At 41.3% G+C, this 25,998-nt stretch overlaps 1 protein-coding gene across 1 annotated transcript; it reads left to right on the top strand.

The window, feature by feature from the left end:
• The first annotated feature begins 238 nt into the window (after positions 1–238).
• LOC113406823 (fibroblast growth factor 9) lies at positions 239–25,706 on the top strand. Its single transcript, XM_026653577.1, has 3 exons — positions 239–820; positions 8,201–8,304; positions 25,196–25,706. Exons 1-3 carry the CDS (start codon positions 544–546, stop codon positions 25,439–25,441), a joined length of 627 nt encoding a protein of 208 aa, XP_026509362.1. The 5' UTR covers positions 239–543; the 3' UTR covers positions 25,442–25,706.
• Positions 25,707–25,998: the final 292 nt, after the last annotated feature.

Consider the following 25,998-nt stretch of genomic DNA (forward strand, 5'->3'; position numbering starts at 1 on the left):
AACGTGAGATTCCCCCGCCCCCTTGCAGGATTCATGCTGATGTATGCAGTCTGTTATAGAGTAAAAACAGCGCATGCCTTTCTGGAGTCAGAATCCATAAATCCTGACGTAGCCTGTGCATCTTAAAAAAAATCCCTATAACGCCTAGGTATTTAAGTTGCTATGGTCATTCTTATCTTAAACCAAATGGAGAAACTACGGATTTTTTTCCTTATTACAGTTGGATGGGCTGAAGACCTTACTGCTTGCTAAGAGCTGGGGATATATATACATATATATAGATATACACATATATATGTTTATAAATATGTCAGTGTGTGAGTATAAAGTGGTGGTTTCTTAGACTAACAGGGGTTTGACCTTGACCCTGTACCAGTCAAAACAGAATATTACTTTTATTTATGCATTTAATGGATTGAAGAAAGAACATTTTCTCTGTAACTGCAATAGGGAGGGGAAGTGGAGTGGATATACCCAATCTTATATCTCCTGGGTTTGGCACCATTATTGTTTATTCTTGTTCTCTAAAAACAGAATCTTCTGATGGCTCCCTTAGGTGAAGTTGGGAACTATTTCGGTGTGCAGGATGCAGTACCCTTTGGGAATGTGCCCGTTTTGCCGGTGGATAGTCCGGGTTTGTTAAGTGACCACCTGGGTCAGTCTGAGGCAGGTGGGCTACCCAGGGGGCCTGCAGTCACGGACTTGGACCATTTAAAGGGGATCCTCAGGCGGAGGCAGCTATACTGCAGGACTGGATTTCATTTAGAAATCTTCCCCAATGGTACTATCCAGGGAACCAGGCAAGACCACAGCAGATTTGGTAGGTATTATCATTAACCCTTTAGTGGTCATGTGATGAAATACTGTGATAGAACTAATAAAAAGACGGGGGGAAACGAGACGGGAGGAGAATGATTTATTGTTATGACGGGCCAGCTAAAGAAATGTGTACGGAAATGCAGATACGCGGGTGGCACAACTGCAGCAGCCAAAGCAGCGGCACTTGCAGTATTTTTAGTAGTAATATTTTCTAGCTCTAAGTTATGCCTAAGGGTAGAGAGAGATATTGGGAGTTTTTGTTAATTGTTCAGGACGCTTCTACTGAATGGGCTGATTTCGGGAGTTTAAAGGGTTTTTAATCAGTAACTACTACAATTTAAAATCCACTGAGTTTCCTGAAGGGAGTGGCTCTCAGTCTGTAGCCACTTTTATGGAAGGATTTTTAAAAAATCTTAATAAGTTAACTACCTGAATTATAAACTGATCGTCTTGATTTTCAGTGAGGGATCCACCGGCAGACCCTCCCTGTCCGCACAAGATCTCTCTCTGAATGATCTCTGCGTGCATAAAACAAGATCTTAGTCATGAAATAAGAATAATGACAATACATTGTAGGAGGTAGGAATTATAGGGCGCGCAGGTATCCAGTTAAGACCGGTGCTTGTCATTTTCCATAAGCATGCAGCAAAATGTGGGCTCTCTGAGCTATGTGTGTAAAGCTGGGAGCTAATTTTAAAGAGCATTCCGTGGATTTCATTTCCAGAGGTCGCTATTTGTGACTCAGCATTGAGAACTGGAGGGCTTATGCTTTCATCCACTTTTAAGAGCCTGTGCGCGCACACGTAGGCAAATAGGCCTGGAGCTACCCTCCTGGCAGTGTAATTTTAAAGACTCTATTGGGTGCATATATAAAAGTAGCCGAGTCACTTTGGATGGAGTGACTTATTGGTTTTTAAGGAGGGTGGTGCCTTCGTAGCTACCCAGTCTTCCAGGCTGTTGGAAGGAGTTAACTTGTGAGTGAACCCACCTGACAGCACTTAAATTAGGTCGTAAAAACAAAGTCCTGGGGTGGGTTTTTTTTTCTCCTCTTCATGTTTTAATGCCAGATGTTGAACAAGATCTAAATTGTATTTTATTGCTTTGTGGGTCTGTTTAGATAATACCAGTGTTGTAAGGGATGATCTCCAAAGGTATTCGAGGGAGGGCGGAGAGGATTAAAACGTGCACAGTCACCGTATAGCAGCCGGTGTCAGACTTTTCTGTCTGATAATTTAACGTTGTTTCCGAACACTCTCCTTCAGTCACACACAGCAGCACACCGCTCTCAGAGCTCGCAGCAGCAGCTAACAGGGAAACTGGCAGGGCTTTCCCTGCTTTAGGATTGTTTTGCTAAACGATTTGCAATTTTATACACAAACACACGTACAGAGGAAGTAACACCCGTTGTCTGGCCGAAACTAGGATGAAGACAATAAAATAATACGGGCAATGCAGCTGGGCTTTCCAGCCTAGCCGAAACTCTGGACGAAAGTTGAGAGAGGGCTTGACAGTAAGAGCTGCCTGATTGTTGCACTCTCCCCGGCTCCCCGCCCTTGCCGTGGGCGCGCACACACACAGGTTAGCTAAAGACCCCGGGAGCAGGCTGTGTGTTCCCGGACGGAGCTGAGCTGGCGCCTTTGCAGAGCACGGGGAAGCACTCTGCCAGAGAGCGGCAGCAGGCGGCTCGGGTGTGTTCCGAGGCGAGCTGGGCTCACGCCGCTAGCAGGTGTACGGCGGCCGCGCGGCGGCGGCTGCTATTTCGCGCGTCTGCCTGGGCCGTAGCAGGAGGGACTCTGCAGGGTCCTACACCCCTCCGGGTTCCCCCGTTCCGAGGGGCGCTGCCAGCTGGTCCTGCCCAGCGCGCCGCCGGGGACCGCGTTGTTCGAAGCCTGTTTTCTTGCCCGGCGCTCGGGTTTGCCGCCGTAGTGCTGGGGAGCGAACCCGAGCCGTTGCGAGGGGGCCGCTGCTCTGCTCTAGCACTGCGGCGGGGCTTCGGCGGAGGAGCTCTTTGCCTTCCCGGCAGTTTGCCGAAGCAAAGCGCGGGGCCGGTCTCCTGCCCGTTTGCAGGCAGGGCTGTGGGGGTTTGCAAAGGAGGGTCCCGGGGTGGAGGCGCTGGGAGGAGGTCCTGGTTTGACTTATGGTGGGGCGGTGTTATCTCCTTGCAGGTGTACCAGGGCTGGATGGCATCCCCGGTGCCCAGGCGGGCGGGCGCTTAGTAAATGTTGCTGACTTTAAGTCTCCTTTCCATCTTCTAGGTCAGGGACGTCCTATGCCGCACGTACAGCCAGGTCCTTCCTGTCCCAGAGCTAGCGGGACCCCACTGGGGCAGCCGTGGGGTGAGGGCTGGCAGCGGGGGTTGCGGGGCCGAGCCAGGAAGTTCCTCAGGAAAAGGGAGGACAAAGGGGACCAGAGGCTGTTTGTGACCCCCCCCCCCGTGCGCTCTGGGAGCCCCGCTTTGCCCCAGAGGAGCCCTCAGCTAAAAAGTCGACTTTGGGATGCAATTTTGGAGGCGTGCCATGAATCCAGCTCGCCTGTGTTCTGGGAGCCTTAATAGTTTGTATTTTTACAGCCAAACGTACACCTTAAAAAATCGCGCAGGGACAGCAGAATTAGCTCCCCCCATGCCATCCCATGTGATCAAAGCCTTATCTCTCTGGGGTGACAAAGGATTTTTTTGATGCAGTCTCCTTTGGTCTAGGGCATTTGGTAGACAGTGGAGTCATTGTAAATTCAGTAACTCCGGGACAGTGAGAGGCGTGCCCTCTGCGTCAGCACCGCACTGCATGCACAGCATTAAAAACCCAGGAATATGCAGGGGGGCGGGGGGGGGGGGAAGATGCTGAGAGGTGACCTCCGCTTCGGGACCCGCAGCCACAAAGAAGCGCAGCAATCAGCATCTGTACCAGCAACAAGGGAAGGAGGAAGCTCCTGCAAACCACCCACTCGACTGTCTATATAAGTCACCCGTGACCGCTGCGAGCCTGCGACTGTGTTAGGCTTGGGATCCGAGTTTTGTTCAGGAGAAAGGTGTGTGTGGGCGCAGTGTGTTTTATGGAGCTACTGCGGGACCAGCCAGAGTTGAGCCTGTGGGAGACAGGGGGCAGGCTGAGGTGCTCGCCAAGGCGGGGAACAATAAATCTAGCGGGGTTTCTTCCCCTTGTGGAGGCCAGTGATCCACAGGGTGCTGCATGGCCTGACCTAGAGCATCTCTGCAGCAATCCTTGGGCAGTGGCTGCAGTGTATGTGACTAACATCCTTTCCCCTGCTGCCCGCCCGGCTGAAGGGGGGGAGGGGGTGCAGACAATAGCTCCAGAAACAGGAGTGGAAGCAGCAGCAGCAGAAACAGCTTCTGGCACTTTTCCCTTCCTCCTTCTGGTGCTGTGTATATGTGATCTCGTCTCTCTCTCTTTTTTTTTACCCCCTCCACTCACTTCTTGGAAGGGACTGGGTTGGGGAGAGGGCTGGCATTGTAAAAAAAAAATGCAGGTAGCTAGCTCTATCCTTTAGTCTTAGAATCATAGAACCATATGGTTAGAAGGGACTGCAAGGGTCATCTAGTCTAACCTCCTCCAAGATGCAGGAATTGTTATGTCTAAATCATCCAAGACAGGTGGCTATCCAGTCTTTGCACAAGGAAAACTCTCACTGAGTTCAGGGGTGTCTAGCCTGAGTAAGGACTACATTCCAGGGGCCTGGATGAGAAATAAAGGATACCAGAGAGAGGAAAGGAAGCCTGCAAGAAAAAATGTTCCCATTTTCTCTCTTCCCCTCCTCCATTAGTGACTGCTGCTCTGTGTGTGTGGTGGCGATGATGCAGCAGCACCACCCCCAGAAACGTTGTAACACCTCTGGATGCAGTAACTACAACAAAACATAGCATCCTTGGAACTGCAGCTGAGTTGCGGTTGCCACTGACCAATACAACCAGCAATTTTGCCAGCTATTTTAAGTTATCTAGGGTCAACATGCTCTGTCAAAGCCTGAGGGGCCCTCCTGCCTCTCGGGGAGTTGTAGCTGCTCTCTGGTGTTTTAATTGGCCTACTGTGGCCATGTAGGAAAAGAGAGGTGACAGCTGTGACTGGCAGGCAGTACTTCCCAGCTGAAATGTTTGTTCCAGCTGAGTGCCAAAATCGGAGCTTTCCAAAAGCAGACAGTAGGTGTCCAGAAAGAAGCTGCAGCAGCAGGGCTGCTCCAGTGATCTGTAGGGATTAGGGGAAAGCCTGGGAAATCCCGCCCCCCCTTCTCTTTCCTGTATTCCCCTTCCCATTTTGAGCTATCTGTTTCATGAGTCTGAACTTCAGTAACTTCATAGCCAGGGAGTATATCTTTTTTCCTCCTCTCTATTTTTTCTGTGGAAGCATTATCACCTGCTAAATATACTAGAGCACAGTGCTATTTACCTAGCTCTTTGGCTCCAGGTCCTTTGTGGCTTCCCTCCTCTCTGCTGGGCACCTCATTACCTCCTCTCTGGAAATTTCACAAATAACTCGCTGATGGCAATGATGCTTATTTAGTGTATTGGTGATTTATGACATTTTAGGGTGTTAAGTGGAAGCCACATGTGCCTCAGTCCTGCAATATGAAAAATAAATAACTATATTGAGTGAAAAACAGAAATGTACAAAGGGTGGGACAAACACAGTCCCTAGCTGAAAGGTGGTATTCGTTATTTAAGGCCAAAGAAAATACATTCGTAGTTCCAGTCTTTACTATTGTGTATTAGACTAGATAAAAGTTGTACCCACTCACCTCCCATGACATTGGTAGGAATATAGGAATTGCTCTACATGGTCAGACAAATGGTCTATCTAGTCCAGTATCTCTAACATGGTCTAGTATTAGATCGTTTAGAGGAAGGTGCAAGAAATACCGATGCAGGCATTTGTTGAATAACCTTCCCACAGGAGAAGTTTCTTCCCAACTTCCTTAGAGAGAAGTTGGATTCTGCCTCGAAGCAGAAATACTCAGTGTCTGAGAATAAGATGCTCACACATTTTAGAAAATTATATCTTCATTTTGGAGGCTGTCAGATTTTTTACTACAAATGGGGCCTAAGCCTCAAAGTTTAGAGGTGTATTGTCCTGGTATTTTAGTTTGGACTACTCTAATTTTGAAGGGAAAATACCCCTTTTAATTTACTATCCGATTCAACTTGTAAGTACTACGTGTACATTACACAAACTATAAAGTGAAAATATTCACAAGGGCATAAGGCCAAATCATGCAATCCTTAAACTGGCAAAACTCCCAATGAAGTCAATGAAAGTTTTGCTTGAGAGTAAGGACTACAGGGTAGGCCCAAAATAATCTCTTGAAGTACTCTAGTGTGTAATATATAATACTAGTTGTGAATGGGCTTGTGTATTTAAAATATTCATATGGCTCTATTGTAATCTCAAATATGTGGGTGTTGATTGCCAGTTACCTTGAAAAATCTGCTACTGTGCTGCAATAGAACATATGACAGCACTTCTCCCCCACCCCCCAGACAGTCAGCAATGTGCACCTAAATATTTGAAATTAGAGTAGCAATTAAGGTTATGCTCCACTTTTATACATGCTCAACATTACTAACTTAGAGCTACAATATGGAATGCTATACACTTAATATAAGAGTTGGCTCATTTAAAATTCCCTGGTAATGTATATCAAGTAATATGATAGTTCAATGAAAGCCTTACAGAAGAAGCCTCATTAACAAGATTTGGAAGTATATATGCAATGATAAGGGGAAAGTTTTAATTGTTTCAATGGGCTGATTGTGTCTGAAACACCACCATAAATACCGTATGTTGCATACCATCTCTTGTTGTTATTTCAAAGACAAAATTCCATAATTACCAAATATTTCCCCACTATATTAGTGAAGCCCCCTCTCTATGTACATATGTACAAAGCAATTTAAAATATATAGGCCTTAATATGTCAGGGTTATCAAAACTGTAAACATACAGTGCAGTGCTGAATAATATATAAAGTAATGATCAACAGTCCCTTATAGGGAATACATTACATTATCTTGGCTACAAAATTTTCCCATAGGCTTTGACTTATATTTTATTATATTTATATGGCTCATGCCTGTTATTGATTAGTGCACAGACTATTTTGTGAGAGACGAAAAATTAATTGGTCATAAATCCATGAAAGTACTTATTAGCCAGATAAGCCTCAACAGTGCAATATTACACTATTATTTTATTGTTTTATGTAAATATAATTTCCAATAAGCTTTTTTTTAGATACACATTCTACCAATTTATTGAAAATGCCTCTCTACATTTTATCATATGGCTCAGAAAGTAGCTTAATGCAGCAATATGCTTCTTTTGTATTAATGTTGCAGTATAGTTGTTATGAGATCATAGTAGTCTTGCACCAATACTCCAAAATGAAAAACGATGTCTATTTTGTTCCACTGAAATTCTAGATTTGTACAAGTCTTGGGTGGTAGCATCCTCGTTGATGAGGTAAGCAATTTGCAGGGAAGGGAGGGGAAAAAAACCCAGAACCAGGTGACTTGGTGTTGCAGATACTCGCTGTACCATGCACGTGCACCCTGAACTCTAGGAACTTTGCAGAAACAGTGTTTCTCTGCAGAACATTCTGATCTGTAGTGCACAAATGCCTCGTTGGGAGATTAATGTAAAATGTACAAAAATCATTTATGCAGGTTTATTTGGAGCAGGAATATTTAAATTTTCAAAGTTAGGATGAGTAAAAATATCATCCCAGAGAGTTAGATGAATAGTTTGTAGACAAATGTGTGTGAGGCTCTGTACTGCACCTCAGATTTTCATTTCTCAAGTTTTTGGAGGACTGCGCTGTGAGTAGATTTCTTTCCATGTATGTATTCCTCATTTGATGATGCTTGGAAATAAATGCTTCTCATAGCAAACATATAACATTTTATTTTCCTCTTGCAATTTTTATTAAAACATGTTTTTAGGGATTTATTTGGCAAAACAAATTTTATAGCCAAAATTAACATGATTAAGGAATCTATCTGAATACTTTACATTTTTTCGTTGAATTTATTGTTTGTGGTGCAAATCAGGATACTGATAAACATTGTGTAATATGACCATGCTGTAGAGTTTTGTTTAAAAAATGCTGGGAAAGGTTGAGAATAATCTCTTCGCTTGACACCCTTATGCTATCTGCAATGCATCATTCTAGTAGAGGCTTAGGAGAGTTAACTGTTTCACATATTGTGTATTTTAAAATAACACATTCAGTAGTTCTCCTACTTGTTGGAGAGACAGCCCTAAAGTGGAAAAACAATTTTGATAATATCTCCTTGTCAATTAGTGATCAATCAAAAGCAAATAATCTTCAAATGGAAACATCCTGTACATTTCTTTTGTTCTGTATTTTGCAGGTATACTGGAATTTATCAGTATAGCAGTGGGCCTGGTCAGCATTCGAGGGGTAGACAGTGGACTCTATCTTGGAATGAATGAAAAAGGAGAACTGTATGGCTCGGTAAGTTCCTTACCAGTTTCAAAAATCATGCTCTCATCTGATTGCATTAATTATTATTAGTGTTACAGTAGCTCCCAGAAGCCCTAATGAGATCTGAGGTCCATTGTGCTAGGCATTGTACAAACCCATAGTCGCTGCTTTAAATATTTTACAATCTAACTTAAGACAAGATGGAGCAAGTCAATGTAATAAACAAGCGGGGAGGACAAGGGTAACAGTGGCAGGGAAGAGTGATTATGTAGACAGACTACAACTTTCAAGTTTTTTTTTTTTAAATGATAGTAGTCAGGAAGTTTTAATGTCCCTTGTTTATAAATGATCATGGCTAACAGGCCATTTACAGTAGGCATCGTAGTAGAAGTCGGTCATAAGGAGGGATTTTAGTTAGGACAAGGTGGCTGGTTTGTGGATATATTGGGGGAGCGGTTTTCAGGCATAAGGGATGTATGGAGAACCAGTGATAAAAGTTATCGTCCTTGGAAGGGGCAGCAGAAGTTCCAAGAATGGAGAGGTAGGGAGAGGCTAAATTATGCAGGGCCCCAAAAGCGAGGAAAAGAAGTTTGTTGTTCTTGTGTTTGAAAACTTGGCAAGATTGTGAGAGAGAGAGAGGGGCAGGGAGGGTTTGAGGAGGGAGGAAAAATGGTGTCTAGGGATTTCCAGCATGAGAGTCAGAATGAAGAAGTAGTGAAGGAGGGTGGCAGGACTGATGGAGAGAACATGAATAGATGAAAGTTGTGTAGTCACTGGGCTTTCTTCAGGGGCAGGAGGAATCAGATACTGGTGATGAGCAAGAGCTAGGGATTGCTGGGACAGGCCTTGCAATGAGAGGGAGAAAGGACTTGAAGGTGGTGGAGAGTTTGGCATGGCACTGAGGATGAGATAGGAGAGTCAGGAGTTAGTCAGTGAGAAAAGGGTTGGGGAAGAGTGAGGTGGGTAGTAGATGACAGCTACAGGGAGGGGATAGGTGAGAAGTGTCGGAGGAAATGTTGTTTGAAGGAGCGAGGGAGGGGCTGTGAGCACAAAGAGCGGGAGAGGAGAAGTCCAGTGCCCCCAACATATGTTCCATTGGGGATGATTTGGGGTGGGGAGTGCGTAGAAAAGGAGAAGCTTCCACATGAGCAGCAGAGCAGTTTCCAAGGGAGATCCAGGTTTCATCCTCTGTCCTCTGACACCATTCTCCATGAGAGCAGGGAGATAGATAGAGGAGTCAGGGATGACTGCCCTTTTTTTGGAGATGGAGCAGGATGAGAGAAGTGGGGCTTGAGGGGTGTGGGAGGAGAGTCCAGAAGGACAGAGGTGATTAAATGGGCGATCTTAAGAAATAATTATTGTGCAATTGATCAATAGTCCAAAGAACCAGTTAACTTATGAAGCAGTTATATGGCTGAATTATGCAGAGAAACAACAGTAATATTACTGATTTTCAGTTCATGAGGTGAATCATTTAAGCAGATAAACATATGTCCAATGAACCAATTAAATTATGCTACACTTTCCAGATTTTATTTAAAGCAAATATCTAAGGATAACAAAAGGAAAATAATTTTAAAATGACTCCTTTTTACTGATGAGGCTTTAATAAATGGATTTGGGAAGTTAATTTTAGTAATGTGACAGAACTTTTCCATGTTAGGTTTGTATTATAATGTCACACTGAACTAGTGAAAATATTCCTTGTTAAACGTTTCTTCAAAGTTATATTTTAAAAAATGGAGCCCTTCAGATTGGATGATTGCCAGACTGGGGAGTTCCATTTTTAAATGCATGACAAGAGATTGCCTGTCCTCATACTACAGAGATGCAGCATACCAAAGATTGATGATAATCAAATTGTATTACTTTCAATGAAACATAAGATCTAATGGCTACTCAGTGTTATGATACTCAAAAGCCTTGTCAACACTAGCAAAATTAGTACCCATATTTCAGCTACTGTGCAAATGCTAGTGGACACAGGGCTCAAAGCAGGTTTTTATGACAGTGTCAAAAGTACCTAGTCTACATTAGTGTAATAGGATCAGAGCAGGTGCATTTCTGCTGGTTGTTACTGTTAACAGGTACTAACTTTGCTAGTGTAGATGCAGTGAGAGGGAAGAATATGTATTTACATTGAAATATCTCTGGATGAACATTATAAAAGGTGTGAAGTGTGTCCAATACTTCCAAATCAACTGCCTTAAGGCACATATCCTCCCTTTTTTGTGTTAAAAGGCATGGAATTTGAGGCCTTATCCTGAGATATCTTTAGCACCATTGGAGATGGGACAGGTGGCAGAGTAGAACACTCAGGGTATGTGACTACTGACAATTCTCACAGAAGGCAAGAAATTGCTGGGAACAACAGTGTCAGTTTTGGCAAATCTTGACCCCCCCTGGCTTTCCTAAAGCACAGCCTCTTAGGTAGATCCCCACTAGCTGTTTGTCCTCCCCTCTTCACAATATGTAAGCTTCAAAAGGAGGAGCTCCTCCATCATCATCATAACATTTAAAATCTTAAATGCCTGTAAAATGATTTTTCTTTGTAACAAGCTGCTCTCAGGTAGGAACATGCTATGTAGAGTGGCTGTTTTCAGAGTCCTCGTCTCTACCCCCATGTTCTGGCCTTGACCATGCAAAACTGAGTATTTGTGTTGCATCCGTGGAGAGGCCAGAGGTAGTTCTCTGTGGCCATAATTGGGAGGCTGCTTTGTAGTAACTTTTCCTTCTGTGCAGCTACTTTGTCCCTTCCACTCATGTTGACTCCCCTATGATTCCCCTTCACCATAGAGCACATGCAACAGGATGAGATTTAATATAGATATAAGTGAAGTTTTGATACTGGAAGAGGAAATGAATATCTGTGTTTCAGTCTGTAAATTATTTGTCTAGAAAATAGCTAATTTGATTAAGACCTACATGAAATAATCTATAGAAAACTAAGCATGACCTTGCACGACAAAAGCACTGTGTGTGTTTGAAGAGACATATATTATAGTGTGGGTGTATTGCTTAGGAAGGTAATAATACCTTGCTACAGCATCTTGTCAGGACTTCATCTGTGTTATTATATGCGCTTCTGGTTTGTTCCTGTAAATTTGCAAGGACATATATAAGAAATCCAAAGATTGGCAAATAAGACATTTTGAGAAGAGACATTTTCATAGTCCACAGAAAATAACTTGGTGTAGGTAAGAGGGCATAATGTCACATTCCATAAATACCTTTCAGACTACAATGTAAATAAAAGAAGAGAATTATTTGGTCTCTCAAATGGTAGGACAAGGAGCAAGGAAACTAAGTGAGAAAAAGTTTAGGCTATATGTTAGGGGAAAAAAGATCTTAAGAGCAATTGGGCTAGGTAAGTAGTCAAAACATCACTGCAGATATGTAAGAACAGGACAGAAAAAACACTATTGGAAAATAATGTCACCTTGCAATAACACTTAGCATCTTTGATCCTGAAAAATCCCAAATACCTTAGAATCCACTTCCCTTCACCACCACTGTGAGATCAGCCTCTCCTGGGAGGGGGAGCAGGGAAGTCTTTAGGTACCAACCTCATTGCACAGCATAATGGCCCATCAAGCCCAGTATTCTGCCTTCTGGCAGTGGCCAATGCCAGGTGCTTCAAAGGGAATGAATAGAACAGACAATCATCAAGTGATCCATCCCCTGTCATCCAGTCCCAGATTCTGGCAATCAGAGCATGGGGTTGCATCCCCATCCATCTTGGCTAATAGCCATTGACGAACCTATAGTCCATGAAATTATCTAGTTCTTTTTTGAACCCTGTTGTAGTTTTGGCCTTCATAACATCCCCAGGCAATTAGTTCCACAAGTTGACTGTGTGTTGTTTGAAGAAGTACTTCCTTTTGTTTGTTTTAAACCTACTGCCTATTCATTTCATTGGGTGACCCCTTGTTCTTGTGTTATGTGAAGGAGTAAATAACACTTCCTTATTCACTTTCTCCACACCAGTGATGATTTTATAGACTTCTATCATTTTCCCCCTTAGTTGTCTCTTTTCCAAGATGAACAGTCCTAGTCTTTTTAATCTCCCCTCATATAGAATCTGTTCCATACCCCTAATCATTTTTGTTGCCCTTCTCTGTACCGTTTCCAATTCTAATATATCTTTTTTTATTTTATTTTATTTTATTTATTTATTTATTTTTTATGATGGGGTGACCAGAACTACATGCAGTATTCATGGTGTGGGCACACCATAGATTTATCTAATGGCATTATAATCTTTTCTGTCTTATTATCTATCCCTTTCCTAATGGTTCCTAACATTCTGTTAGCCTTTTTTGACTGCCACTGCACTTTGAGCAGATGTTTTCAGAGATCTATCCACAGTAACTCCAAGATTCCTTTGTTGAGTGGAAACAGTTAATTTAGATCCTATCATTTTGTATGTATTTGTATCATCATTTGTATGTAGTTCCAATGTGCATTACTTTGCATTTATCAACATTGAATTTCATCTGCCATTTTTGATGCCCAGTCTCTCAGTTTTGAGACATCCCTTTGCAACTGTTTGCAGTCAGCTTTGGACTTAACTATCTTGAGTAATTTTGTATCATCTGCACACTTTGCCACCTTTTTTACCCCTTTTTCCAGATCATTTATGAATATGTTGAACTGCACTGGTCCCAGTAGAGATCCCTGGGGGATACCACTATTTACCTCTCTCCATTTTGAAAACTGACCATTTATTCCTACCCTTAGTTTTCCATTTTTTAACCAGTTACTGATCCATCCACCTTCCCACTTATCCTATGACTGCTTACTTTGCTTAAGAGCCTTTGTTGAGGGACCTTGTCAAAAGCTTTCTGAAAGTCCAAGTACACTATATCCACTGGATCACCCTTGTCCAAATGTTTGTTGACCCCCCCAAAAGAATTCTAATGGAATTGGTGAGGCATGATTTCCCCTTACAAAAGCTATGTTGACTCTTCCCTCAACTAATCGTGTTCATCTGTGTGTCTGATAAGTCTGTTCTTTACTATAGTTTCAACCAATTTGCCTCTTACTGAAGTTAGGCTTACGGGCCTGGAAGGCCTGCTGATTTAAAAGCACTTTCAGGAGGCAAATTTAAGAGAAGCTTCCCTGCCTGGGGAAAGGGGGTTGTTTTAAGTAGACAGAGGCAATTATCCAAGTTGGAATTTGGCCATTACACTCGGGTTAACACCCATATGCTTCTAAAAAGTGCCATGTAATGTTTAATGGCAATAGATGCTCAGGACTCACAAGGCAATGCCAGGCTTGGGCTAATCATGTGGAAGCTGGTGTCTTTAGCTTGAGGGTGATCGGAATAGAACTGGTTTGGAAAAAACTACCCATATTCATATTAATCATGACAAATTTGACCCTGTTTTCATCAAAAACTTTTGCATCTCTGGTTATGAACTTTTGCTGATAGGTTTCATTAGGACAAGATTGCTTGAAGGTTCACATGAAAGCAGACGAAATTTACAGGTTTCATCTGAAATTTTACAGGTGTTGCAATTTTGTTCCCCTCCTGCAGGAATCCCCTCTTTTCTTTTGTGTTTTTCTAGGCAGTGACTTGGCGGCTTTCATTACTGCTTTCTGCCACACTCTGGTGTAACCAAAGGTGCTCATTATCTCATCTCTTTTTCTGCAAGAGTTGATGTGGCTGCTTTTCTTCTGACCCCCAGTTCTAAAAGGGTCTTTGTTGTTGGAGGGGAAGGGAAGAGGAACTTGAGCCTTTCTCTCTCCCTCTGTGATGGGGCAGGAAACAACCTGCCCTGCTGCTGGCTCCATCTTTGTTGAGCCTACAGGCCTGAAAGATGCCCGCTGATCCTCAGTAGCCGTAGATAGGGAAAACCTGCCTAAGGTTTCTAGTCTGCCCTCAGCTTCCCAGATGACCCTTTTAGGATTTGTATGGGGCAGGCCTGTTAAAACTTGAGTAGTGTTAATAGCCCAGTGCTGTTCCTCCAGGATGTATGGGGTGGGAGTGGATGCAGATTGAAGGATGCTTCAGCAAGTAACCGAGATGGTAGCAAAGGTATGGAGGAATTTCTATGGAAAAGAAAGGGGGATTTTTGGGGTGTGGGGGTACTGTGCCATCTGAAATCAGCATATGAACATGTATACCTAGTTTTGAGAACGTGGGTATACTCTCTGTTCATCTGGGCAGATTAACTTTTTTAGTAAAACTGGAAATTGGCCCTGGTTGTGTTGTCTAAAATTCAGTTATAATCCCTGGCACTGTGCAGGGACATTGGTTCACTATTGATTTAAAGGGAAGCGCTAATGAATCACCAGCATACTACCTACAGCACCTAGATTTTCTTTATAGGGCTTCATTTGAAATATTGACTAGGCCTCAGCATAGTCTTATGAAACTGAAAGGGATAAGATTGAATGACCTAAGTGATTCTCTCAGATTCTGTTATCTCTGATTCTATGATCAATTTCTTACGATGCAACGTACCAGTCATGTAATACTGTTATAGAGTCATTGAATGAATAACGCCATATGTGTAGTGTCAGGGATGCTCAAATCGATGCCAGTAGACTGGCTCCCGGTCCTATCGCACATCCAGCTTCCACAGATTGGAAAAGCTGCCCAAAAATCTGGCTTTCTCAACCATGTCAATGCAAACACGAGGATCCCATTGCATGATGACATGCAGAACCCACCAAAGACAAGATTAAAATCCTGCAACCCTCTGTAGAACTGCATCAAGACCCTTACACTCAACTTTGATGCTGAGGTTCAATGGAGAGCCACACGGAACATTTCAACAGCTCAAAACAAATAGCTCGTTATTGACGCTGCTGAGGAACCACTGGGTTTTGACTTATGTTGGAAAGACTGGTGCAGATTGAATTGCTTCAGGACATCTCATTGGAGATGTGGACAAACCCCCTTTAAATGGAAAATGAGGCAAGCACCTTTATGCGACTGTTGTCACCAGGCACAAACAATGGAGCACATCATATCTGAGTGTCCCCTTCATTCTTTCACCAGAGGCCTCAAGGACATTCCCCAGCTCACTACTGCAGCAACATGCTGACTATCAAAACTAGATATAGATTTGTAATCATTGCTACCTAGCCAAGCCATATGAAAGAAGTAGCATTATTTCTTTTAGTTAAATGACAGACACATCATAAACTAAAATATGCCAAAGCAGGACATTACTTAATCCTTGATTTACTGACCTTTTCCCCTCCCTCACTTTGTTTAAAAAATGTGTTCAAATTTTGGATGCTCATGAAAGTTGGGGGCCAAAAGAAATTGGCAAGTGTTGTGCGAGCTTCCCTGCGTGTCTTTTTAAAGTATACCGCATTCCTGATTTGCTGCTCCCCAGCTATTCAAATCCTAAACTTTTCTGAAGCAAGGAATGTTAATTATGCTAAATTGTACAGTAGGTCTTATAAAAAGTTTACTAGAGAAAGTTTCTGTCATCAAAGCTGCAATTAATTGCCTGGATAAATTTTGAACAATTAAAGATGGATTCCACTGTTTTTTCAGGATTGGGGTGTGGGGGAGAGGGTAGTTAACAAAACACCCAAGGCAGCTGACTTGTCTAAGCCGTCACTGATGGCTGAAACAGTTGCACCTCTGAGAGCCTAACTTAAATCACAACAGCACAGAATATATTCCTGGCCTTTCTGAGAGAACTCTGATGTTAAATCTCATGTCCTATTTAGAAAATGAATGACAAACAATATTGAAACAAGTAATTTTAGGGCAAAATTATCTCATCGAAACTCAGAATGGACAAATGTGAAAAGTGGATAATCTGGAAAACAAAACTAGAAGAAACAGCCTTTGAATGTTAAGGATCACTGACTGTCTTAAAGGGAAAAATATGATTAGTTTTCTTCAGTAGTTGCTCCCTGAAATATTTAAATTGGGTCTTCAATTCCCCAAAGTGTAAGAGCAAAAAAATGGTATGCTGACAAACCCAGACCCATAATCTTTAAATAGCTAAAATGTAAGAAGATAATGAATCCTGCCAGGTAAAAGTGGTGGTGGTGGTTTGGGGCAGTGGGTTAGGGAGCAAGTGTGACACAATGGCCTTAATATCAGTTTATTTCTGCTTAGCTGACCAATGAAAGGGTTACATTCAGTAGCCTCAAGTAGATTCTGTGGGAGACTAACATTAGATATGGCATCGGGTACGCAGTACCCAGCAAACTCAGCAAGATCTTGCCAGACTCCAGTGGAGGCTTTGCATGACTAGATCTGTCCAAAATTAATAGTACACCTCTACCTCGATATAACGCTGTCCTCGGGAGCCAAAAAATCTTACCGCATTATAGGTGAAACCACGTTATATTGAACTTGCTTTGATCCACTGGAGTGTGCAGCCCTGCCCCCCTGGAGCACTGCTTTACCGCGTTATATCCAAATTCGTGTTATATCGGGTAGCGTTATATCGAGTTAGAGGTGTATGTGTTTTTTTTTTTAATAGACCTAAAAACTTGTCCAACACAGAAGTTTAAATTGCATCCACAGTTTTGATTCTAGAATTATAGTATTATAAGATCCCAATCCTGTATAATGTGCGGGTAAGCCGCCAAAGAGCCTGTAGAAGGATTGGGGCCTAGAAATCTAATTTACCAGAGCTTGAACAAACTATTTTACTGAAAGAATCTAAAATTAAATATTCTAAATTCTATAAATTGCTATTACTATTTCTGTATTATTATAAAAATATTTTTATTTTGGGCATTGGGGCAAAATGTTATGGATCATATGACTCTTTTAAATATTGATTTGTACTTATAAAGGACAACTTTATCTAATGATACTGATTGAACAGCCTGGCTATATTTTATATATATTCATTGTATTTAAACAAAGTTTGGTTAAATTACCGTATATACTCGATCATAAGCTGGTTCGTTTATAAGCCGACCCTCCCAAGATGGATAAGTAAAAATGGAAAATTTTTATAACCCGTTCATAAGCCGACCCTATAATTCAAGGGTCAGCAAACTTTGGCTCCCGGGCCATCAAGATAAGCCTCTGGTGGTCTGAGATGGTTTGTTTACCTCGAGCGTCCGCAGGCACGGAGGTAAACCTAAGTAAACAAAGTGTCCCAGCATGCAAGCTGCTTACCCTGACCGGCCGGAACAGCAACTGGTGGGGAATTTTTTTGGGGGGGGAGAAGCTGGGAGTCAAGGGAGTAACCCCCGTGACCACCCCCCACATGACCCCCCCCCCAGCCTGGGACCCCCACACTCTCCCCATCCCATCCCTTCCCACCTTATCTGGGGAGGGCCGGGGAGGATGTCTCTGGCCTGGCTGGAGCTGCTCCGGCAGGCTGGGCAGCGCGGCCACAGCCTGCTCCGGCGGGCCAGACCTGGCGTTGCGGCTGCAGCATATTCCAGCGGGCTGGGCCGGGCCGGGTGGCACGGCCACAGCGTGCTCCAGCGGCACGGCCGCAGCATGCCCCGGCAGCGCGGCCACAGCCTGCTCTGTGGGGTGGGGCCAAGCGGCACAGTTGCAGCCTGCCAGCCCCGGAGCTGCAGCTGCTTTGGAGGCTGGGGGGAGAGCAGCGTGGCCAGAAGCGGAGAGACTCTGGCCCCGCCTCTTCCCTTCTGGCTCTGCTGGCTGTGCTGCGTCTCCTTGCTCCCTCTGTTGGGGGGAGGGGCTGTGTCCCACCTCTCCCTCTCTATACCCGTTCATAAGCCGACCCCTGTCTCTGGTGCGTCCCTTTTTTACTAAAAAAATTCGACTTATGAACGAGTATATACGGTAATATGTCTGAATATATTTAAAAAGTTACTTCATATTACTGTGTCTTACAACATAGTATATAGTATAGTCTTCTGAATATATAGTATGATTGCAGGGCAGTATACCTGATTTTACATATTTGATACCTTTTGACCCCATAGAATGTGGGGAGCAAGGATGGCCTGGGTCAAGTTACACTCCTCAATAATCTGAATGTGTCTGAAATGGAGATATCCTATCCTATCTCCTAGAACTGGAAGGGACCTTGAAAGGTCATCGAGTCCAGCCCCCTGCCTTCACTAGCAGGACCAAGTACTGATTTGCCCCAGATCCCTAAGTGGCCCCCTCAAGGATTGAACTCACAACCCTGGGTTTAGCAGGCCAATGCTCAAACCACTGAGCTATCCCTCCCCCCAAAAATGATTCATTTAGTGTTTTAATTTTTTTCCTGTTATCATTATAAGCCTGATCCAACTCCCACTTAAGTTAATGAGAATTTTTCTACTGCCTTCAGTAGAAATTGGGCTGGGTCTGATGTCAGTTTGCATAATATAAAACATGTAAACCTTGTTTTCAGATTCTTGGAAGGGCTCACTGAGACTCATTCAGCCAAGTGTTCTGAATCAGATGCACTGATCATATTGGCAGCTGTACTCTTGAGTATGGAAGGCAACCCTAAAATAAAGAAGTTAGTGGTGTAAATAGTGTATGGCACAGAATAATCCCAATCCTGTTGGCACTGAAGACAATAGGAAAACACTCAAGAATTGGCCTTTTGGTTGTTTTCCTTACAGACTGACTTTGTTGGGCAAGACTGGTAAAGAAAACAACACAAGTCCCAGTCCTGCCTAAGTAAATTTTGAGCAGTTCTTCAACTTTTGAAGTCAATAGATCTATGACAATTTATACAGCTGAGGCTCTCCCTTGAGAGTTCTGCAGTTTCTTTCAATGGAAGCCTGTGGAGGCCCTTAGCATGATCATCTCGCTGTGGATGAGTTTGCAAGTATCTCAGTATCCAAACATTGAAGTAAATGCAGTTATCTACTTCATTCAACTGACTATAATTAAAGTGTTCCTATATATACATTAGAACAAGTAAACAGATGTACACAGTGCACAGTCACTGCTGGCAGAAGTAAATCCATCCGCACTGGAGTTATTTTAAATGTTGAAATAAATGATTACATATCCAGTGAAAGCACATATTAAAAACTTCTCTGATGTCTTAGGAAAGTTGCAATCCAAATAGAGTGAGTGTCAGTAAAATGAAAGACTGTCTTGTGGAGTTGAGGTGTGTGTGTGTGTGTGTGTGTGTGTGTGTGTGTGTGAGATTTATTGATTGATTGATGGATAGATATTGTAGGTCCTGGAACTAAGGGTGCTGCTGCTTGAAGTGGTTTCCGTTATACACAGGGTTTACAGTTTGGTTCAATGGCTCTGAGCATCCCCACTATGAAAATTGTTCCAGCACCCCGATAGATATTCTGGCTCTAGTGAAGTCAATGGCAAAACTCCCAGGATTTAATCATCAATGCTGAAATCTTCTCCTTATATAAAGAACAGCAAGTTTTGCTGCCCTGCCAATGTGTCTCATCTCTGAGCTAGAGAGACCATAGTTTCTATGTCCAGTCAGTCATTGGCCCTTCTGCTCACACCGCCAACAAGCAGACCATGTTCTACCAGCTATGCTGGTAATTTTAGGATTGTTTTGGATAGAAGATGTTGGATACAATAATGCTTGAAAAATGCTTCCAGATGATTGAAGATAAACAAACGCAGAATATAGTAAGTGGAGGTGTATTCATAATAAAACCTTCACATATGTATAACATAATGCAATTGTTTGTCATACACAACCCTTTAGAACAGGAAGCTAAGATTAAAACAGTAGCCATTTGAAAATACAAAGTGACTTGAGATAGGCAAAATGTAATTACCCAATTGGGATTCAGCCAAGACACTTGGCCTAACATCCCTGCTTTTGTGAAAAGTGTCATAACTGGCCTGAATTTCAGTTTGGTGCATTATTTGATAGTCGTCTCCTTCAGCTGTATAATGCTGGGCATTGTTTCAGCAGCAATAAAAGTTTAAAAAAACCAAATAACATTTTTGTCATCATTTGTCAAATGATTTAATAAATAGTATTAGGTATGATAGTATTCTGGCTGAATATTGCCAAAAATATTGCTTGAACATATTTGTCGGAGAAAAATGGCAATGTGCAGGAAATAATATATTCAACTAAAGTGCTTATCCAGCTCCGTTCACCAACTCAAAAAGAAAAGTGACACTCCTCAGTCACCAGTACCTCTTCCAACAGTAGCTGTGGTTTCCCTAGAGATCTTCCATCCAACCAGGGACCAATCTTGCTAAATATGTGAGATCAGACAAGAAAGTAACCCTGTGTATGGCTGCTATAATATTTATGATCGCTCTTCAGTTAGAGTAAATGTTTAATAGCCTATTCAGACTGAGTATGAGACCAATTTTATATATAATGCCCTAATTTGCAAGTAAAAAAGTGAGGAAAAGTGCTTAAAAATTAAAAGGGTCTGTTCATTACATTTTGTATAGTTATGTTTTCCTCTCATTGAGCACATAACTTTCATTATTGTGATATACCTATCTCATAGAGCTGGAAGGGACCTTGAAAGGTTATCGAGTCCAGTCCCCTGCCTTCACAGCAGGACTAAGTACTGTCCCTGACAGATTTTTGCCCCAGATCCCTAAATGGCCCCCTCAAGGATTGAACTCACAACCCTGTGTTTAGCAGGCCAATTCTTAAATCGTTGCAAGCACATATTTAGGGGAGAATATATCTGAAAACATAACTCTTCTTAAGAGAGGGTTAACTATCATGGCTGTGATGTAGAGTAGATATAGAAAGAGTTTTGACCAAATCAAATTTACTTATTTTTATAATGTGCTGGGACTTTTGGATTAAGCATTTACACGTAAAGTGGCTTCTTTGATTCAAATCAATGTAGTAGTCCACGTGAAGAAGGACAAAATGATGTGTTGCGTAGAAATAAGAGTGTACAACAAGCAGGATAGATGGCATGTTTATTGTCATTTTAGTAAGGATGGGGTAAATGGTCAGATTTCAAAATCATTATACAGCTTTAAATGTAGCCCCAATTAACAGGCCTTAAAAGGGCAAAAAAGATACTGAATATTTTTGCCCAGGATACTATACTTTGTTTTCATTTACTAAGCAACACAAATATATAATATGAAATATTTGTCCAATAAAAGTAATTAGCCTTACAATGAAGTCATTTTCAGAGTAATACCCATATGGATTAAACATTTTCTTATTTTATTATTCTACATTTTAAATTAGCTGCTCCTCAAGAATATATTTTAAAAATAATCTAGTCAGGCATCCATTGTGGTGTCCGATAGTCCGACACTTTATTAATTCATAGTCTGTCTTTTAATGGGGCTGGCTGAAAGTTTTGATGTTGTAATTACTGTTTTCTCCCTGCTAAGTTGTGGATAATATATAAAAAGAGAATGGGGTTTCCATAGTAGCTAATGTTCACCAGATTTTCTTCCAAAGCACCAGGTTAGCAGACTTCTGAATTAAATCCATATTCATCACTTGGGCCCTGTGATAGAATTGAATAGTTCAAAGATACATATTATATTAACAGCTACAGTTAAATAAGCTAAAAGAGGTAAAACATGGAAATACAGTAAAATGAGAATTGATCGCTTTATAGTGGAATACTCTATAAACTGTCTTAGTTGGAAACATGGTGTGTTGTGCAACATCTGATTTGTATAGTTCCGAGGTCAAATCTTGAGCAGAGCCTTACTTGATTAGCAGTGGAAACTCTAACTCGCAGGAGTAAAGGTTAGAGTTTCCACTGCTATCCCACTTAGATATGTTTGATGTATGTGTCGGTCTCGAGCAGAATTCATCTAGTAAGATTAAATAATACATTGTACTGTAAAGTATGCGCAGATGAGTAATTAAAAAAAAAATTAAATAAGCTACGGATCACACCACAGAGAAGCAATGGAGTACTCTAAGGCCAACTTCTGCTTTCAGAATATGCACAATGTACTTTCAGAAAATCACAGCCAGAGGGGGAAACACTTACCAATAATATTCCCTCCCAAAACCTCAGGGTTGGCTTTTTGTGAATGGTTCACATACTGAGCTGGAAGGACAAAAGGGTATTCCAGATGGGTTCACGTATGTTATTGCTCAAAACTACTGCATGCATGCATCATTCTCTGCTCCTATGTATTCTCCTCCACGTAAATTATGTGTGCTTCTGTCTTTAATAAGATGCACGGGCACTCATAATATGGGTGTAAACTACTGCAGCTTTTTGCAATATTGATTAATAGCAATTTCTATCTATCTAAGAACTTATATGGCCTCTATTGCTGTGGCAGCCATGTGGGGAGAGGATAGGGAGGGAAAAATCAGATGCAATCTGCATTTGGTCGTGGATTAGTGTTACATCACTAGCTAACAGAGCACCTTGTCCAAAGTCCATCAAAGTCAATGGAAGTCTATTTACTGCAATGATCTGTAGACCAAACCCCAAATTTCCAACTGTCCTAGACTGCCATACCGTATCAGTTCATGATATTATAAATACACATTTCACATAAAAATATGATTGTTTATATATGTATAAATTATCACCCATATCCTGGGAAGAAAAATATTACAGTGTGTACTATATGGATCTCATACCAATTTTTCCTAAATGAATAATTTTGATATGGTACAAAAAAGGTCTAGCTATGTTCCAAAAGGAAAATTGGGAACTCTTCATGATATAGAAATTGAAACTGTAAGGTGAAAAATATGTGGAAGGAATACAGAATGCAGTATAATAAATAAACTCAATCAAGGTCTGATGATTAAGTATACTGTAGTGTTGTCATAATTGATTAAGCCTTCCAGATGAAGGGATAGAGTATTTTAAACTGTATACCTGGGTATGGGAAAATACTTATAAAAATATACATTTGATAGTACTAAAAGACTATTTCTCAGTATGTATGAAATGTAGATGAAGTGAATAAATAATTAATGGATTTAAGAAAGGACAGAATACCATTTTATCAAGATCTCTATTTTTAACAAGGACTGATTCTGCAGTGCATGTCATGTGATCTGATTCCCTGCAGAGAGCAGAAAACTTAATATGAATTAGTTTCAGTCCCCCGTGGAGCTAAAGGCACAGCATACAACACCAATCAGCATCTGCTTTTGCTATTAAAAAACACAAAGTAATTTTAAAAATCACCCAAAGTAAAATAAATGTTAAGACAAGAGCAGTATTTAAAGATTATTTGGTTAGTATAAGAAAGATCTTGATCTCAAAGATGCCTGTGTAATGTTCTATATATGTTGTGGGAGGCTACTAGAACACATTTAATTCTCAACTTTAAAAAAAATTCAGTAAAAATGTGTTATTGGTGCAATCCCAGCTCTCAAAGTCAATGAGGCATCGTGTGTGATTAAATCTTACACAAGTAGCAGGTTGCAAGATTGGGCCCACTGATGCTTGAGGATTTATTGAAAACAAATATTTTTTTCTTCATTTTCTAAACAGAAACAAATACCCGAACAGTGTTGCAATGTATAAAATATTTGACTAAATTGCCATCAAAAACGCCAAAAAAAGATAAATACAAACATCTTAAAAAGTTGCCTACAAATTGTGATCTAGGATGCACACACGTGGGAGAGGGTGGTCATGTGCTTAAAGACCAGGGCTGGGAGTCAGGAGTCTATTTCTGTCTTTGTCACAGATTTCCTTTGTGACTTTGGGCAAGTCATTTCACGTAGGTCACTCTGTTTTTGTATCCTCATCTGTAAAAGTGTAATACCTACTGCACAAGTGTGTTTTAAGGTTTAATTCGTTAATGTCTGCCAAGCACTTGGAGATCTTCTGATAATAAATGCATATAACATACAAAGCATTATCATCATTTGTGCAAAATATTATAGTGATTGGAGTTCTATAATAATTAAGGCCAGAGCTTGAGTTGAAGTCAATGGAACTATGCTGATTTACAACAGCTGAGGATCTGTCCCCTAGGACCTAATTCTAGTCTCAGTTATATGGTATAAATCCAGAATAATTTGAGTCATTCCACTGGAGTTACAGCTGAAAACAGAATTTGGCTGATAGATAGATGTGGCTCCTATTCATTTCACTGACAACTGTGCATATGAATCTGGGGCCAAAAGTGGCTCTAAATTCTTTTTTCTTCTTGGAGGATCAGAGTTCTTCGCATGTTATAAAGATCAGAGGCTCTTCTTCACTTTCTCCTTAAGTTCTTTCCCTCACTCTATAGGTCTTGTGTTCTGATATGAGGCTCTCTCAGGGGCTTGATAACTCTGTTCCCCACTGTGTGTTGAGCAGTGGCCCTCAATTTTGAGTTCATTGGCTCTACAGCTCTTCTTACTTTAGCCATTGAAGGACAAGATCCTGGAGTCTTTGCTTTGTTGCCTATGTGAGTTATGCCTAGGCTGAGGACTGGAGGATCAGGTGCAAAGGGAACAAAAGACAAACCTAGGTGTCCTATATATCTCTGTGGAGAATTATCGCTTAGCAAATTGTTCAGACTCTAAATTCTGTTTTAATAAGCCAAGTAACATATATTCAAATAGTATTTCTTTCAATTCAATATTTCTATTACTCTTTGGAACAAACTCACTTGGATTTTAAGGCATTAAATTATATTTGAAACCCACAAAACAATTCTGTTTTCCTTTTGCTGTATCTCACAATTCAAATCCTTTGCAGCAAAAAAAAAAAAAAAAAAATTTTTAAAAAAAAAAAGTCCATTAACATCACCTGGCTGTGAGCTGCTTGTCTCTCTAGAATGAGTGGTAATTAAAGCATTGCTATTTTTATTGTTTTTTAAAACAGGTTATTGAAAGAGCTTTTTAGCTTTCACACATAGTTGTCTATGTTGTGATTGTTTTAGGCAACACATAGAAACAACGGAGCTCTGTTGAATCTTTTCTATAGTTAACATTAGGAATTTTTATCTAGCACATTTTGCTATACTTGCAATGAGTTACTGGTATCGATAAGTAAAGATGATCTTGTAATGTTTCCTTTAAATATGGTAATACATACATTAAATGGATAGAAAGTTATTTTTAGTACTGGTTTCTTACTGCTTTTTCTTTTGTCTTTTCAGGAAAAATTAACCCAGGAGTGCGTATTCAGAGAGCAGTTTGAAGAAAACTGGTATAATACATATTCATCAAATCTATATAAACATGTGGACACTGGAAGACGATATTATGTTGCGTTAAATAAAGATGGGACTCCAAGAGAAGGGACTAGGACTAAACGGCATCAAAAATTTACACATTTTTTACCGAGACCCGTGGACCCTGAGAAAGTACCTGAACTATATAAGGATATTTTAAGCCAAAGTTGACAAAGACAATTCCTTCACTTGAGCCCTTAAAAAGTAACCACTATAAAGGTTTAATGCGGTGGGTTCTTATTGATTAGCTGTGCCATCACATCAGCTCCACTGTTGCCAAACTTTGTCGCATGCATAATGTATGATGGAGGCTTGGATGGAACATGCTGATTTTGTTCTGCACTTAAAGGTTTCTCCTCCTGGAGGAGAGCCTATGCCCACTCGCTTGATTTATTATGAGAGAGAGAAGAGAGTGTGTGTGTGTGAGAGAGAATGAAAGAGAAAGAAAGAAAGAAAGAAGCAAAAGCAAGGAAGAAAAAGGACTGATGCATGCTGGGAAATAGACACGCTTTTAAATTTTTGATCAGTTGTACTTCATCATATATCAGCATAGCTGCCATACTTTGATTCATCAGGATTTTTGGCTGGTGGCCTGCTCAAGTGTACGCTGCATTTACAAAGGCATGGAGGGTGCAGTCTTACTTAAACAAGAGACTTTTCAGTTAACTGCTCATGGGGTATCGTCCCCTTGAGTTTAAAGCAAAGACCTCTTAGTGAAAAAATAAAAA

Source organism: Terrapene carolina, unplaced genomic scaffold (assembly GCF_002925995.2).
Source record: "Terrapene carolina triunguis isolate 2854851 unplaced genomic scaffold, T_m_triunguis-2.0 Scaffold141, whole genome shotgun sequence".
In the NCBI taxonomy this organism is placed as follows: Eukaryota; Metazoa; Chordata; order Testudines; family Emydidae; genus Terrapene; species Terrapene triunguis.

Bases quoted from the DNA above. Each gene is read 5' to 3' on its own strand.
- LOC113406823 (XM_026653577.1), top strand. From the start codon at position 544: ATGGCTCCCTTAGGTGAAGTTGGGAACTATTTCGGTGTGCAGGATGCA. The intron at 821-8,200 runs GTAGGTATTATC...TGTATTTTGCAG, and splicing joins GCAAGACCACAGCAGATTTG to GTATACTGGAATTTATCAGT. The intron at 8,305-25,195 runs GTAAGTTCCTTA...TTGTCTTTTCAG, and splicing joins AAGGAGAACTGTATGGCTCG to GAAAAATTAACCCAGGAGTG.